Genomic DNA, 16,152 nt, shown 5'->3' on the forward strand with positions numbered 1-16,152 from the left:
TAATCTAACCTAACTTAAGTCTAATAAGTAGTACCGCCAAGCTGACACAACCGGCAAATTAAAACAAACCAAATAATGGAAGACTGGAACTAAAACTACAGATGAGGATAAATCGTCCTTCCACTCGCTCTCCGCAGAAGATGTGTCGACCTTTATTCAGAATAAAGCATACTTATAAATCTCATTAGGTAAAACGGCATACCTTATAAAATTTGTATCTGGTTTCATGGAAATATTTGTTACTGATATTTTCATAAATTGTGTACATAAAGGTGTGACAGAGTTGTATTTAATTTAATAAAGTGCAATGAACATTCTGTAAATTGTAATCTTCACTCTACTTGAACCTCATAACAAGTTCCTATTTACAAAACTCTATAACCTATAGTGTTAAAACAGTTATATAAAAATTGTCCACATCTTTGAAGTTGGAGGCGCATGTATGAGATCATTAGTATTTAAAGACATCAACTCTTTAGCTACCTTTTCCAATATTTACTCATAAATGACATGAAGTACTTTTCTGTTTGTGTCGATAAATATTTGAGCAATAAATACCAACTTACCTTTCGTACTTATGTAGCCATACCCGAGGTACATGTCATTCCAAAGCTGCAATCTCGAGCTCCAGGAGAGCTTGCAGAGATGGAATGTCATGTGATAGGCGTGCCTACCCCGGCCGTCTCCTGGCTCAAGAATGACGAGGAGCTCAAACTGATGTCGGACAAGTACACCATAGTTGGTAAGTACTTGCACATTCTTTTTGCGTTTTGGTTTCTGCAACACCGGCTGCAGATGTTGCAGAAACTAAGAAATACTCTTGCCAGCTGATGTTAATGACATTTTGGATTATGTTACAGGCAATGGAACTGCCCTACTTGTTGGAAAGATCACTTATAGTGACACGGGAGCGTATATGTGTGTGGCCAGTAATCCTGCTGGCATGACGAGGGACATCACTTCCCTCATCGTACAAGATCAACCAACACCAAGTAAGTTCTCCTTAATTTATTTAGCTTTGCTGTTGTTTGCTCTTTGGCGTCTTGCAGTTGTCCAAAATGTTTAATGGCATGCTTATTTGCGTGATTGAGATGTAGAATATCTTCAACAAACAAAAACAGGCCGAAGAGGGAGGTTTAATTTGTAAGACCGATGGTATTATCACCAATGGATCTGCAAGAGTACATTGTAAAACAGAAGTAAATACGGTCTTCATGTAAACATGTTGCAAATGGTACATTGTAAAACCAATGGATCTGCAAGAGTACATTGTAAAACAAGCAGAAGTAAACGCAGTCTTCATGTGAACATGTTGCAAATGGTACATTGTAAAACCAATGGATCTGCAAGAGTGCATTGTAAAACAGACAGAAGTAAATGCGGTCTCCATGTGAACATGTTGCAAATGATACATTGTAAAACCAATGGATCTGCAAGAGTACATTGTAAAACAGGCAGAAGTAGATGCGGTCTTCATGTGAACATATTGCAAATGGTACATTGTAAAACCAATGGATCTGCAAGAGTACATAGTAAAACAGGCAGAAGTAAATGCGGTCTTCATGTAAGCATGTTGCGATTGGTTAGGTTAGGTTAGGTTAGGTTAGGTGTAACGTCAAGGACCACCTATTATTTACCCTGAGTATGTTGGTATAGGCCCTGTGTACTAGCTATCCAGAGTAACAACGCCTTCCTAGGACCCACGGTACCATTCTGGTGCCGAAGTATCGAATCTTTGCATAATGATTAGGTGTTGCAAATGGTATGAAACTAAAAAAAAAGTTACATACTCTTTCAACCTCAGGAATGCATAGTACTGTACGCAGATCTGTTAGTCATTAAAGGAAGGCATACTGTGTGAATAGAAAATGGCAAGTGGTTGTAACACACACTGTGAAAATCATAGAAACCTTGTGCAAACTGTTCTTCACCCTATTGGTATTAAATCCATGACTCGTTAGTTTATTTAGTAGTCTCTGAAGAATTAAAAATAGGAACTTTGAAGTGTAATTTACCCTGTGGGAAATTTACCTGTGGGAAGTGTAATTTACCTGTGGGAAATTATGATTAAAGAATGTATACAAATGGCCGCATATTTTATATTTATGATATAAAAGCAGAGAATAAATTAGGTTAAATATTTTTTTTTTAATCTGAAAGTTTTCAGATTTTATATTATGCCAATTACGATTTTTTTTTAAAGTTATGTGTTATTTTTATTTATTAAATATCACGTTCTTCGTACTTTAACCATAAAATTCGATTCAACAGCAACATCGCAAAATAATTTAAAGAGAGCATATCTTTAGAATTTCCGATACACAGTCTTGCGCGCTAGAGATAATTATTTTTTTTTCATGCACTATTGACAGTGCTCGCTTTGAAATCGATGAGTTTGTTAATCAAAAATTCGTTAAAAGTTTTACAAAAAAAGAAATAGATAATAAAACAAATTCCAAATTTGGGCTTTCAGATGCGATGCCCATATTCGGGGGGAGGATTACGTTATTCAAAATTCGATGGCTCTAGGTATCGTTGTTTTACCATAGTCCGAGAAACATACATACATTTAGGCAGATTCTTCATTATTTAATTTCTTTAAATGTAATACAGGGCGATAATATTCATGGCAACAATTTGAAAAGTGAAATGCCGTTTATAGTGATTCGATGCAAAGTGCTAAAACGAAATTAATAGCCCTTCTAGGTTAAAAATTAATTTGGCTATTACTGTTAAGATTGGAGGGAAAAAATATGGGCTGTGAAGTATATGCTTATGAGCTAATATTGTAATATTTTTTACACCATCTCTTATGTTTGTAGGAATTTACTTATATAAATACAACAAAGTATTTTTTGCTAAGTACAAACAATAGGAAGAAATAATCTTTTAAGAGACTATTAAGTATACAAGTAACAGATTGAAAATGAAGTTTCGTCATCAATTTTTTTTATGATAATCTGAATACGTTTCAGTTGTTAATGTTATTATGATGTTATGTCAGCTTTTATGGTTTTTAATCCAACATGTTCCAATAAAAAGGCGATATTTGAATTGAGTGCCATTTTCGAGAAAATTAGGTGAGAACTATGTGTAAACAGTTAATAAAGTGTATGGAGGGATCGTGTTGGATGGGTTCGTAATTTATTAACAAGTTACACAAGGACCTCACATATAATTTTGCAAAAGTCTAATATAACCTATCAGGCTTATCACCTGGCTTTTGCTGAAGTCTTTCTCTGGCTACTCTACCAGGGTACACCCTTGTTCCTAGTGTGTGTGCATCATAGTTTATATTAATATAGAATATTGTATATAGAAATAGAGAGAGGATGTATAAATATATCTTATATTATATATATAGAAAATATTATATACATCGAATATTATATATTTATAAAGGGATAATGTATATATATATATATATATATATATATATATATGTAAGAAAAATAAAGAATATATTAAAGATTAAATTAGCAGCGTAAATTGCCCGTCTCTATTCTAAAAATAGTAACCCCTCTATGCACTGCGTCATTTCGAGACTAATCTATGTCATATGATTCTTACGTAATTCTGGTGATGTAAACGGAACTGAAATTCTTAACAGCCAATAATAATTTTACAGCATTATTAACCATCCAATCAGAATGCTTTGAGAACCAAAACTAACTCAGTCTGACTTGAGATTTCATCCTGAACATTTCGCACTTGTTTTCCACGTTTTGGCCTAGCTACATTGCTGTCTGCTCTGCTTTCTTGCTACAAAATTATCAAAAATGTAAGCCTTTTGGAACAGGCACATTTAATGTGCCGACTTGTGTATAGCTGCAACATGTCGTCGAAAACAAAACTGAAGATTTAATCTGCATTCGCCTCCAATTTTCCTAATCGTTATGGATCAGCATTCTATGACATCCAAATTCCTCCTCCTGAATATATTACATGTATATATTATATATATATCTACCTCCAATTTTCCTAATCGTTATGGATCAGCATTCTATGACATCCAAATTCCTCCTCCTGAATATATTACATGTATATATTATATATATATCTACCTCCAATTTTCCTAATCGTTATGGATCAGCATTCTATGACATCCAAATTCCTCCTCCTGAATATATTACATGTATATATTATATATATATCTACCTCCAATTTTCCTAATCGTTATGGATCAGCATTCTATGACATCCAAATTCCTCCTCCTGAATATATTACATGTATATATTATATATATATCTAATATTATATGTATCTAATATTATATATATATATCTAATATTGTATATAATAGTATATATATGTATTAATATGTATTAATATAAAATTTATATTAACAGGAACGGTCACAAGTGTATATTATTTTGGGTCGAAAATTATTCATTAAATCGGTCAATAAGTGGAAAGAATTCTTAAGAAATTCGAGACAATAAATAAAGTTGTGAACATTTAATCACCGGCGCGTTAAGAACCTACTGGTTTCTCAAACATATAGCCGCAGGGCGTTAAAATGTTGCCATTTGGCACGACAAGAAAAGGGAGAGATGCCGCGTGGAGGACTTTCTTAGGGAAAAGTCCAAGTTACAAATGAGGAAAGCCACGTAAACGCCCATGTAGCCAGCCCATTGCCCGGGACTCGAACCCCCCCCGGACCGAATAACCAATGTTCAATGGCTTTTAGCACTCGGCCGCTGGTGGACTTTAAAATGTTATTGAGAATTACGAAGAGTCTATTTGGTGCATTTCAGAAATCACCTCGCAGAAGAATACCACGAAAGATCTGCACACATGTATGCATCCTTGCAAGATTTAAATCGCATAAAAATTTCAATAAACTAACTACTTGAAAGCCTAAGAATCTTAGCAATCTGACATTAAGTAACCATGAAATAGATAAGAATATTTCCAGCATTTTTTTATTATTATTTATTTATTGTGAACAATTACAGATGTAACCTAGTCCATTAACCTATACAAGGCCGGATGTGTTGGTCTCTTTATTATGGAGGCACCTAATAGTTGGGCCACCATCGCGTTTCCTATGAAGGGACGGATAGTTACAACCATGCCTTCCCCGGGATTCGAGCCCAGGCCCTTCGACATCGCAGTCAGCTTCCGATACCGACTGTACGGCTTTCCAGCATAATTGTCTTTAGCGATGATGCTTACTTTCACCTAAACGAGAAATGAATAAGCAAAGCTGTAAGATTTTCTGCGCAGACAATTCATTAGAAGCCAACTTAACAGCCAGTGAACCACTCTTTGGTGTAAATGTAGGGTTTTTAGGTAAAGTGGGCCAACAAAAATCCTGGAGAGTATTTTGTAGGATATTAGTTGGTGGTGTGTTGAATTATGGCAAAGCACACGAGGGCTATCTGCCTAAGGGAAGGGATGCCTTCGTGGACGACTTTCTAAGGGAAACTGGCTCGTATACACGTTACACATGGGAAAAACCACGAAAACGCCCATGCAGTCAGCCCGTTCGCGGGATTCGAACCTCGGACCGAACTACCAGTGTTCAGCGACTTTACCGCTCGGCCGCTGATGGGCCTATCGGATATTAGGCTCCATACTTAAAATCGTGGTTACTCTGTACTCAGAGAAAACTAGGAGTTTTCAAATAAACGAAGTTTTTTGCGCTCGTACAATATTTCTGAGTGACAAAATTAAAAAGATTAAGTTCAGAGTAACTGTTTAAATCTTGTTTAAGGCATTCTATAGTAATTTAAGCTCTAATAATGCTTTATCTAATTACCGTGGAGCCGTCAAATACAGTGAAACGTTTTATAAAAAGGATTTAGAAATTATTTATAAATTTTATTCACGCATTTATAAGCTATGTTCTCTTTCCTTAATATACACTGAAGTGACAAAAGTCATGGGATAGCAATATGCAAATATACAGATGGCAGTAGTATCGCGTGGAAAATGTATAAATGCGAAGTGCTTTGGCAGGGCTTTCATTTGTGTTCAAGTTATTCATGTGAAGAGGCTTTGACGTGATTATGGCCGCACGACGAGAATTAACAGACTTTGAACGCGGAATGGTAGTTGGAGCTAGACGCATGGGTCATTCCATTTCGGATATCGTTAGGGAATTCAACATTCCGAGATCCACAGTGTCAAGAGTGTGCCGAGAGTATCTAATTTCAGGCATAACATCCCACCATGGACAGCGCAGTGGCCGACCACCTGCACTTAACGACCGAGACCAGCGACGTCTGCGTAGAGTTGTCAATGTTCACAGATTTGCAACACTGCAAATAACCGCAGAAATCAATGTGGGACGTACGAGGGACGTGTCCGATAGGACAGTACGGCGAAATTTGTCTTCCTTGGGCTATGCCAGCAAAAGAGCGACTCGAGTGCCTTTACTGACAGCACGACATCGCCTGCAGCGACTCTCGCGGGCTCGTGAGCATATCGGTTGGTCCCTAAACGAATGGAAAACCGTGGCTTGGTCAGATGAGTCACGATTTCAGTTGGTAAGAGCTGATGGTAGGGTTCGAGTGTGGCGCAGACCCCACGAAGCCATGGACCCAAGTTGTCAACAGGGCACTGTTCAAACTGGTGGTGGTTCCATAATGGTCTGTGCTGTTTTTACATGGCATGGACTCGGTCCTCTGGTGCAACTGAACCGATCATTGACTGGAAATGGATACCTTCAGCTACTTGGAGATCACTTACAGCCATTTATGGACTTCACGTACTCAAACAACGATGGGATTATTATGGATGACAATGCGCCGTGTCACCGGGCCACAATTGTTCGCGATTGGTTAGAAGAATATTCTGGACAATTCCGGCGAATGATCTGGCCGCCTAGATCGCCCGACATGAATGCCATCGAACATTTATGGGACATCGTCGAGAGGTCAGTTCGTGCCCAAAACCTTGCACCGTCAACACTTTCACAATGATGGACGTCTATAGAGGCAGCATGGCTTAATATTCCTGCAGGGGACTTCCAACGACTTGTTGAGTCCATGCCACGTCGAGTTGCTGCACTTCGGCGGGCAAAAGGAGGACCGACAAAATATGAGGTATCGCATGACTTTTGTCACTTCAGTGTATATATTGGTTCCAACGTAGGGTTTCCCTCAGTTCAATTAACCTATTATTCAAAGTTTTGTTATCTTTCCTGAAATCCTCAACTTCCTGTCGCATTTCCTCGACAAGATGCTAATTTAAAGTTAAGTGATGTGAGCATTTAAACGGGTGAATCTTGGATTTTAATTGAGAGCGTGTTTTTGCTAGCCAGCGCACATTTCGTTTCTGATCTTGCTGCCACTCTGATGCGCCTTTTGGCAATCTGAATAGTTATCAAGCCTGTTATGTTGTCGAGTCAACCTAGTTAAGAGTAAGTTAAAGTGCTAGTCCAGCACTATTCTTTTAGACTTCACGGCAAGCTGTCGGTGTTATTATAAAGCACGATGTACGTGCCTTTCTGCTCATAGGTGAGAATAATAAAGCGTAATTTTCATCCTCCTTCCGTGCTGGTAGTATTTCATGCCTGTGCGTGGTCGCCAGGCTTTTAAGTAGGATCTAGTGTTGTTTATGTGGCGAAAGAGAGTGAGATCCTGTAAGTCATCCTTTGAAAGGGGGAGTATGTAAGGTATTATCTCCTCCTTTCTGCATGCCTTCGTGTTGTAACTGAAAACACGCTCGACGAGTATTCGGGAGGTCCGGAACTGGAATCCCAGGAAAGGCACTCAAAAACCTTTCCTGACCTCAAAAAAATTTTGCAGGGTTCTGCACTTCCTTTCAAAACAAAAGGTATAAATTCGGTTAGCTTTAATTTTAATTTTCTAAAGTAATTAAATTTGTGACTGTATAAATATTATCGATGGAATAGGTTTTCTTAAAAATTTAAGTGCTGCTGACTGATTAATTTTCTGCCGTTGAACACGAAAACTATTATATAAATTATGGAACTGTGTGTATTAGGTGGTTATATATAAAAGCATAAAACCTCTCATAAAATTTAAAAGATTTCGTATGAAAAGCAACCAAATGCCTGAAGGGCAGGATGAACCTCAAAACAGCAGCAATAAATTCCATTAATGATGTTTCTTTCAATGGTCGTAGCTTCTTAAGAATTCGTAATAAAATGCAGTAAAGAGTTTTCGCTTTTGCTTTTAAAGTAATTTTTAAATACCAAGCAGTAAAATAAATGCAGAATAACAAGCGTCCGGAAAGATTAAAGAATCAGATCAAAAAGATAAAGAAATAAAAAAAAATCATTACATCTTTATCAAATCGAAAAGCCTTGGGCGTTTTCTTTACCATTTTCTTTTCAGAAAATCCGTAATTCGGTAATATCTCAAACAAGCGTTTGTGTAAGTAAGAATATGTTTTGTATTATTTAATTTTAAGGAATAATAACGTGAATATCCAAACTTCTGCCGCGATTAAGAATTTAAGCGATTGTCTAATTATGCAAAGAATTTTATTTTGCAATATTTATAATCGATCAAAATCTGTTATTCCTTTCTACACTTAGGTGGATAAAGCATGTAGTAAAATAGTCGAGATTTCAATCCTACGTAACAAGCAACTCGCCAAGCAGACATAGAGTTCATTCTACTAAAATTTTTGGCACTTTTCCACTTCGCAGCGCAAATCTCGCCGAACAAACTTGGCGACAACGCACAGTAGAAATTTTAAAAAAATTAATAATGCTGCAAATCTCGCCAAGCAGACTCTCGGCAACACACAGTATACGCATAAAAAATGTTAACAAATGTTAGTTCTAAGAATTTTTTACATTCAAAGCATAAACATTTTAATATCCTTTAAAATTTTTTCAAGCGGGTCCTTCGTTTCCCTTCTCCGCATAAATTTCGCAAGGCTTCCAGATCATGAAATGGTGCCGTTCCTCTGTGTTTCTTATTTCGCCATTTGGCGCTACTCTACAGTCTTTCTATTTTTATGTGTACGTTCCAGTTTTCTGATCGATAAAATTGTATTTATGGTCGATTTTGAAATGTTCGAAACTTTCCTCTTCCAGTTTTTCAGTGCAGCATGATTCTCAGGAATCGGAATATGGTATAGTTCCTTTTTCGATATTTTCCTTAATTGCTTCTAATTTAATGCTCATGGAAAGGTTTGGCACCTTTATAAGGAAACATTCGTTTCTTTCAAGGCAAACTCTACCAAAGATGCACAGTTGAGGTAGAATCCGTCCCGCATTGTTTTTTGCGCTTCGTGGACATACTTTCATCCACTTCGGCCATCATACCAGGTCCATACCAGGTCTTCGGCCATTATTTTCCGTCGTTGATGTTTAAGCAAAGAATTAGTTATTCCAATCCACAAATTGTTCCATGATTGCTTTCCACCTACTCTTCACACCCTTTAACTGAAGTTAATTCTTCACTCAAACCATAAATAAGTCTCACACACTTCAAGAAACGCAATTTCGGTGGCTCAAACCATGTGCCTTTCTGTATACTTCTTTTACCGTGACAAGTTGAAAGGTTGCGCCACCATTGAATTTCGTTTCCGAAATACAATTTCCTCTGATGATTATTATCACTTGTAGCAAAGGTAAAACGCCTTTCGCTTGAAAGAATATGACATTCTTCCACTGTTCTCGGCAAATCCCAAATTTTAAATGGTTTTTCATCCATTTTTGATGTATTAGGAAAAAGACGTGAATTTAAGAATTCATTGTGCTTTCATGGTAGAACATCCACGTGACCCCAAGTGATGTCATCTCACGTAAACTACACTACAAAAATCTAACTCCTTCAGCAATTATCTACATTAATTTCAAGTTAAATCTTAGCTTCAGTGTACAGATACTATAGACATGCTTGTTTACAAGAATACCGCCAAAGCACAAATCATGTCAGTCTACTATCCGTAGATGTCGGTCCAAATTGTATATAAATTTTTCTTTTAAACTCCAAATGTATGCAAACCAGAACTTTCAGTTTCAATTTCTATAAACATGCCCACCTTATTTGCAGTGTTATCCAGCACACATAAATACCATATTTTTTTAGTAATTATTACTTTGCGTGATGCTGCAAGAAAACTTGCATGAATTATCATTACTAGCTTGAGAATTACATCCTTGCTTTGAGAATTATTTATTCATTAGCATTCTGGTTCCTTTCAGTAACATTGATTTGATTCTGTGCAAGAGATACAAGTGCTTAGAAAAATCTTATGCCTTTTCAACCATCGCCCGCAGATAACATTCATTGAGCACCTAATATACAGTGTGTCCGAAAAAGAATGTACCCTTTTTTTAATTTTTTTTTCCAGGTACCCAGTGTGTAGAGAGTGGTGAAAAGTGGCTTGAAAGTTACTAGATAATCCAAGTTTTGAAATACCCGCCTTTCCTGTGTGGGGCTGCGTATGAAGGATTGCCGAACTCTATCAACTGTTTTCTCCGAAAGCGGTCGCCCTGTGCTTTTATTATTAGTTGTGTATGCCAACGTTTGATTGAGTTCTTGTTCGGTGGATCTAGCCCAAATTGTCGCCGAAAGTTGAGTTCAACTGTGATAACAGACATTGTTTTTGCGTATTCCACAGCACAAAATGCCTTCTCTGGTTTGGTGGGCGCCATCGTGACAATTTTGTGCACACAGGAAAGGCGGCTATTTCAAAACTTGAAGTATCTAGTAGCTTTCAGGCCAATTTTCACCACCCTCTACACACAGGGTACCTAGAAAAAAAATTTGGAAAAAGGGTACATTCTTTTTTTGGACACTTTGCATAATTGTTGCAAGAGTAGGAGGACGCTCAACAAACTCGAAGAAGGCGATGAAGCAAAATGATCATTAAGAAGATGGGACAGTGGGCCTAAGATGGCTGGGAAACTATATTTTAATTTATCATTCTAACTCAGTTCTTTTGTATCTTGCAGCCGCCCCATCCGAAGAGCGCAGGTTCTTTGTATTCCACGATTGGGGTGTGTCCGTCTTCGACCCCGACAACTGTCGGCTATACCACCAGATACAGAGCACGGACGTCATTCCCGGGACGCAGGAATACGTGTGCGGCGACCGGGGCATCAACTGCTCCTGGGGGCATGCCATCAACGTGGCTGACCGGTACGTCTACGTGACGCAGCCCACCAAGGATCGAGTGCTCATTATTTCCAGGGTCCAGATGGTCGTCGTGGACGTAAGTATGGAAAAGAAATGTTTTTGAAACATTACTACAGTCAAAAGTCGTTAATTCGGACACCCATAATCCGGAATGATCTATAATCCGGACCTCAAAGCTACAAACTTTCTGCGCATGCGTCGCGTTCACGCATGCGCACAGGCGTTTAAGAGTGCGCGTAAGACCTTTACGTCTGCGAATATGTTTGTGCGCATGCGCGTTTAATGTGTAACGGAGGTATAAGCTAAGCTAAAAATTCAGTTAATGTTGCAGATTGAGTTGTTCCTTAATCTTCGAATTGGATCCGGCTTATTATTTTTTGCAGACTGTTAGAGCAATTTCATAAAAGTAAGCTTGAACTTTCGATTATGTCAAATAGAATTTCCGATATATATTTACTAATATGTAATTTGTATCTACAAAGCGAAAGTATGTTTTGAAATCCGAAATCTGTTTATCAATTTCACGCCGCGGATTGGAAGTTGATCTGTCAGCACTATTTTTATCTTCAGGGCAGATGTTTTATATTTTATTTGGCTTATAATTCCTTACTAAGTGTAGTATTTCATTTCGATGTACTCCGTCTTTGATATGATTTAAATCAAGTTCCTCGTCATTATAATTCGCTTCCGATAGTGAAGAAAGTGACCCAGAGGTTATTAAATTGACCCAGAGGTAATTAAAGAGAAAGTATTATCACATGAAACGAAGCAACTTACATTGAAAGAAATGCTTAATAAAGTAAACAAATAAATATTAAGCTTTTTCGTTTTGTAAATTTTGATACCCTTTAGATCATAATTGTTCTTTATTTCATAAATTACGGTTTCATAATTTTAATTTTGTAATTTCTGCATACCATCTTACCAGATTTAAACTGATGATCTATAATCCGGAAAAATCGATAATCCGGAATCGCCGAAGTCCCGACGAGTCCGGATTAACGACTTTTGACTCTATAAGCAATCTTTTCTTCCCTCCCAACTGCCTTAATAAAGAAAATCGGTTCGGTGAATCAGTTCGTGGACGAATACCACATCTTTAGTTCCTATGCGTCATGCATATAAGGAAAAATTTAACTTTAATCAGTGATAGCTTCTAAAGCATATTTTTTATGTAGTTATTTTCCTTTTATATTTTTAAAGTAGTAAAATACTTATAATATTTTTTCTGAAGTGCATCATTCCAAAGTTAATGGCTGTCATATGATTGTTATTTGATTAGTTGGCATATGTACTGGCATAAAGTAAGGGTAAAATCAACCCTCCCACAATATTCAAACTAAAACTATTATCAAACATCTATTGAAAAATAAAGCAGCTTTTCCTCTTTTTAAATTATCAGGGTTACATAATCGTGTATCTCTTCTTTTAAAGTTTCTCTTTGTTTAATAAACGTGTAGTTAATACACAAAAGTCTTTCTTGTATTACCGCAACTTTAAATGATAAATTCTAAGCTAGAAATTATGAAATAACGGATGCACCTCTCTCCGCACCTGCGTTGCATCGTTATGTTTATTAGCTTATAAACTATGTTTACATTAATATGATCTGCATAAATCCACAAATGCCTTAAATAATTAATATTTAAGGCACTTAATATAACAATACACATGATACACAATAACTTAAATACACAATAACTTAAATAATATTTAATACACAATAACTTAAGTAATATTTAAGAAAAGAGTCTTCCTCCTGCAGCAGAATCCTGTTTATAACATTTTACATCATTCACTAAATTTTTATCATGTCCATATACACACATTGGTCAATGAATTAGAAACGTAAGATCAATATTTTATTGGGCTTGTTTTTTTCACGGATAACTGCTGTGATTCATTTGGGCAGGCATCAAATCTCCATGCTTCTGGAGTGCATTTACGTCCAGAGAATACAATGCTTTGGCTATGCAGCTTTGGCTATGCAGGTATTTGGCAGAGTACTGTCGAATGCATCTTTCCACCATATCCCACACATTTTCTATGGGGTTAAATTTCCGGCTATGCGGTGGCCAAGGAAGGTGTTGGAAGTCCGATTAATGTTCAGTGAACCAATTTTGAGCACTTCTGGTTCGACGTGTAGTTACATTATAGTCCATGAAGTATTCTTCGTCATCAGGGTAAAAATGCAACATTGCAGGGTGCACGTGATCTGCCAATTTATCTAGGTACCTCATGGCTGTTTGTTTACCCTCGAGGAGTACCAGGACACCACTTCCATGCCAGCAGAACATGCCCCATATCATGATACTCTCACCATACCCTTGCACAGTGCGAGTAAGGCAAGATGTGTTCATGAGGTTCTCGCCAAATTCGACGTTTTCCATCAGTGCAAAATAAGGTGTAGTGTGATTCATCAGACCTATTTACCAGTTTCCAATCCTCAGATGTTGAGTGTCATCTTTCCCAACACCACTGCAAATGAATTGTTGCATGTCGGGCAAAAATGAGTGGTTTTCTCACAAGCACCCAGCTATACATACCTATCCTCTGCAATTCTCTGCTCATGGTTCGAGCTGAAATCTGTTGGGAAGAGGCATGGTTGACTATCTGTGTCTGTTGAAGCACAGCAGAGTCTCCGTTCTGCTGTACAATTCGTCAGAGACGTCGCCGATCACTCTCTATGCTCGAAACACTGTTACTTCCTCTAGAGAAGGGCTATGGTTCTAATTCCAACTTTTGAAATCATTTGATATGGCTGCTTTTGAGACAGTGAAATTTGTTGTCTTCAAAATCGAGGCTCCTGCTAAACGGGCACCAGCAATAAGCCCTTTTTCAAATGGTCAAAGATCTGTCGTTTTTCTCATTTTACTTCATTCGTCATGAAAAGCTCTCTTACAGTACGAAGTCCGTAATCCGGACGTCCATTATCCGGAATGATCTATAATGTAGACCTCTAAGCCACAAAGTTTACACATGCACGTAAAGAATGTGCATACATTACGCATGCGCGCGTTGAAAGACATGTTTAATAAAGTAAAGAAATAAATATTAAGCTTTTTTTGTAAAATTTGATACCCTTTAGATCATAATTGCTCTTTATTTCATAAATTACGGTTTCATAGTTTTAATTGCATAATTTCTGCATGCTATCTTACCAGATTTAAAGTGATGATCTATAATCCGGAAAAAAACCCTACTCCAGAATCCCCGAAGTCCCGACGAGTCCGGATTACAGACTTTGTACTGTATTAGCGTTCTAATCACGTGTAACCCATTTCATAAAAAAATGCATACTTCATCCCTAGCACTCATTCAAATGAAAATCTCAAAGGTTTTTAATTCATTGGCCAGTGTGTGTACTATACACGTTACACAAACACTCGTGTGTAAATACGCACATACACCTACAGATATGTAAATTTTATAATAGCCTTCTACTTGTATTAAATACACATACTTGTATTTTAAGCACACTGTATAACTAAGTGTTAAGGGCATTTGGGTTCAGTAAATTGCTAATGTTAGACTAAATTAAAGATATGTTATGCATCTATGGCTTTAATAGAAACACTCACTGTGGTGATTTCTGCATTGAGCTAAAGTTCTGGGTTAATCTTCATACTTTCTAATCTCTTTGCATTATGTTGGGGAGTGCCACTAAAGGTATAGGTTATTCATCGCAGCTTCTGATTCCATTGCGCCACGTAGAATAAATGGGAATTATTGCTGTTACATAATTAACTGATCTATTTAACAGGTCAGCGATAATTTTAACAACCAGAGGTATGATTTTTTTAACATTCGAAATCAATAAATAAATAGAACTTGACACATGGGCATGCGCACATGAAAGAAAGCATGGTCGATATTCCATTACAGTTAATTCACATTCTTATGGAGGTTAATTTATGTATCTTTTCTTTCCACATGCAGGTTGTGGTAACGGACAAAGTGCCTGTAGATATTCATTATGTTCCTCACCTGGACCAAGTATGGATTTTGTGCTGGAGGGGCAAACAAGATCGTGGAACGAAGACAATTCAAATCATACGAGACGCAAGCCAGAAGAAGAAACATCATACTGTTCACCCAGAACCCGTGGATGGCCACTTTGATCTAGTATGATAACTTTCATTCGTTTTTCTCAACTACATCAACTAATAGAATTTTTAATTCCTGTTATAGCTGTATATTTTAGTAAGACAGATGAAACCATTAGCTACTCAGGCTAGAATTGTAGTGGCCTAATTATTGCATGAGAAATAATTGTTCTTAATTTCAGGTATTTTATATTTTTGCATGTGTTTAATTATTTCATAAAATTATCTTTAACATTTTGTTAATATTTATTTCTATTTCTTTTACGTTGAATGGCAACAAGTAATTATTCATCTTCATATTTATAATTCTTATACGCTGAATGGCAATGAGTAGTGATTCATGATTACTTTTAGTTTTTGAATGTTCTTATTCTAGCAGCAGCTCATTTTTGGTTGCTGAAAAATAAAAGCAATAAATTTAGCTATTTGTTTGTAATTTTTGCTGTTCCTAATCATAAATTAGTTTGAATGTCAGTAGCCGAGAATTTATACTTGTAAAGAATTAAAAATAATAATCCCCATGTGCTTTTTATCGTAATCGTCTGCACATTGAACCTTTTATTCAAAAATTCCCTGCTTGACTTCGGTAAATTTTACAAAATATAATTCAAAATATTTACAAATATAATTTACAAATTTTACAAAAATTCAATTTTACAAAATATAATTTACAAAATATAATTCGCTCTGTAACCACTGTCAATGTGAGGACTGTTAAATTTTCTGTAGCCGATAATTTTGAATAAACAGCAATAGGAATCGAACTGCGAATCTTGTAGTTGCTAGATGGATGTGCTAACCATTTACACCTGAAAATCATGTGTGGGTGCAATTAATTCTCTAAATTTTCTGCTGAGGGTTATGAAATAAATTCCAGACTAAGCAGTCTCTGGTCTGTATAGTTCCAGACTATAAACCGCCAAAAAGAATGGTCTGTTAGTCCAAAAAAAATGTGCAAAATAGGATTAAGTTCT

At 36.7% G+C, this 16,152-nt stretch overlaps 1 protein-coding gene across 1 annotated transcript in view; it reads left to right on the plus strand.

Annotated features, from left to right (window-relative positions):
• LOC118197653 (follistatin-related protein 5-like) overlaps positions 1-16,152 on the plus strand; it is a 299,939-nt gene that overhangs the window by 269,169 nt on the left and 14,618 nt on the right. Inside the window, exons 8-11 of the mRNA XM_085821454.1 lie at positions 584-742; positions 861-992; positions 10,889-11,148; positions 15,012-15,197. Coding sequence (XP_085677580.1) covers positions 584-742; positions 861-992; positions 10,889-11,148; positions 15,012-15,197 — 737 coding nt within the window. The remainder of the gene's footprint in view (positions 1-583; positions 743-860; positions 993-10,888; positions 11,149-15,011; positions 15,198-16,152) is intronic.

Source organism: Stegodyphus dumicola, chromosome 7 (assembly GCF_044657685.1).
Source record: "Stegodyphus dumicola isolate Sdum_Otavi_A_Nest chromosome 7, ASM4465768v1".
In the NCBI taxonomy this organism is placed as follows: domain Eukaryota; kingdom Metazoa; phylum Arthropoda; class Arachnida; order Araneae; family Eresidae; genus Stegodyphus; species Stegodyphus dumicola.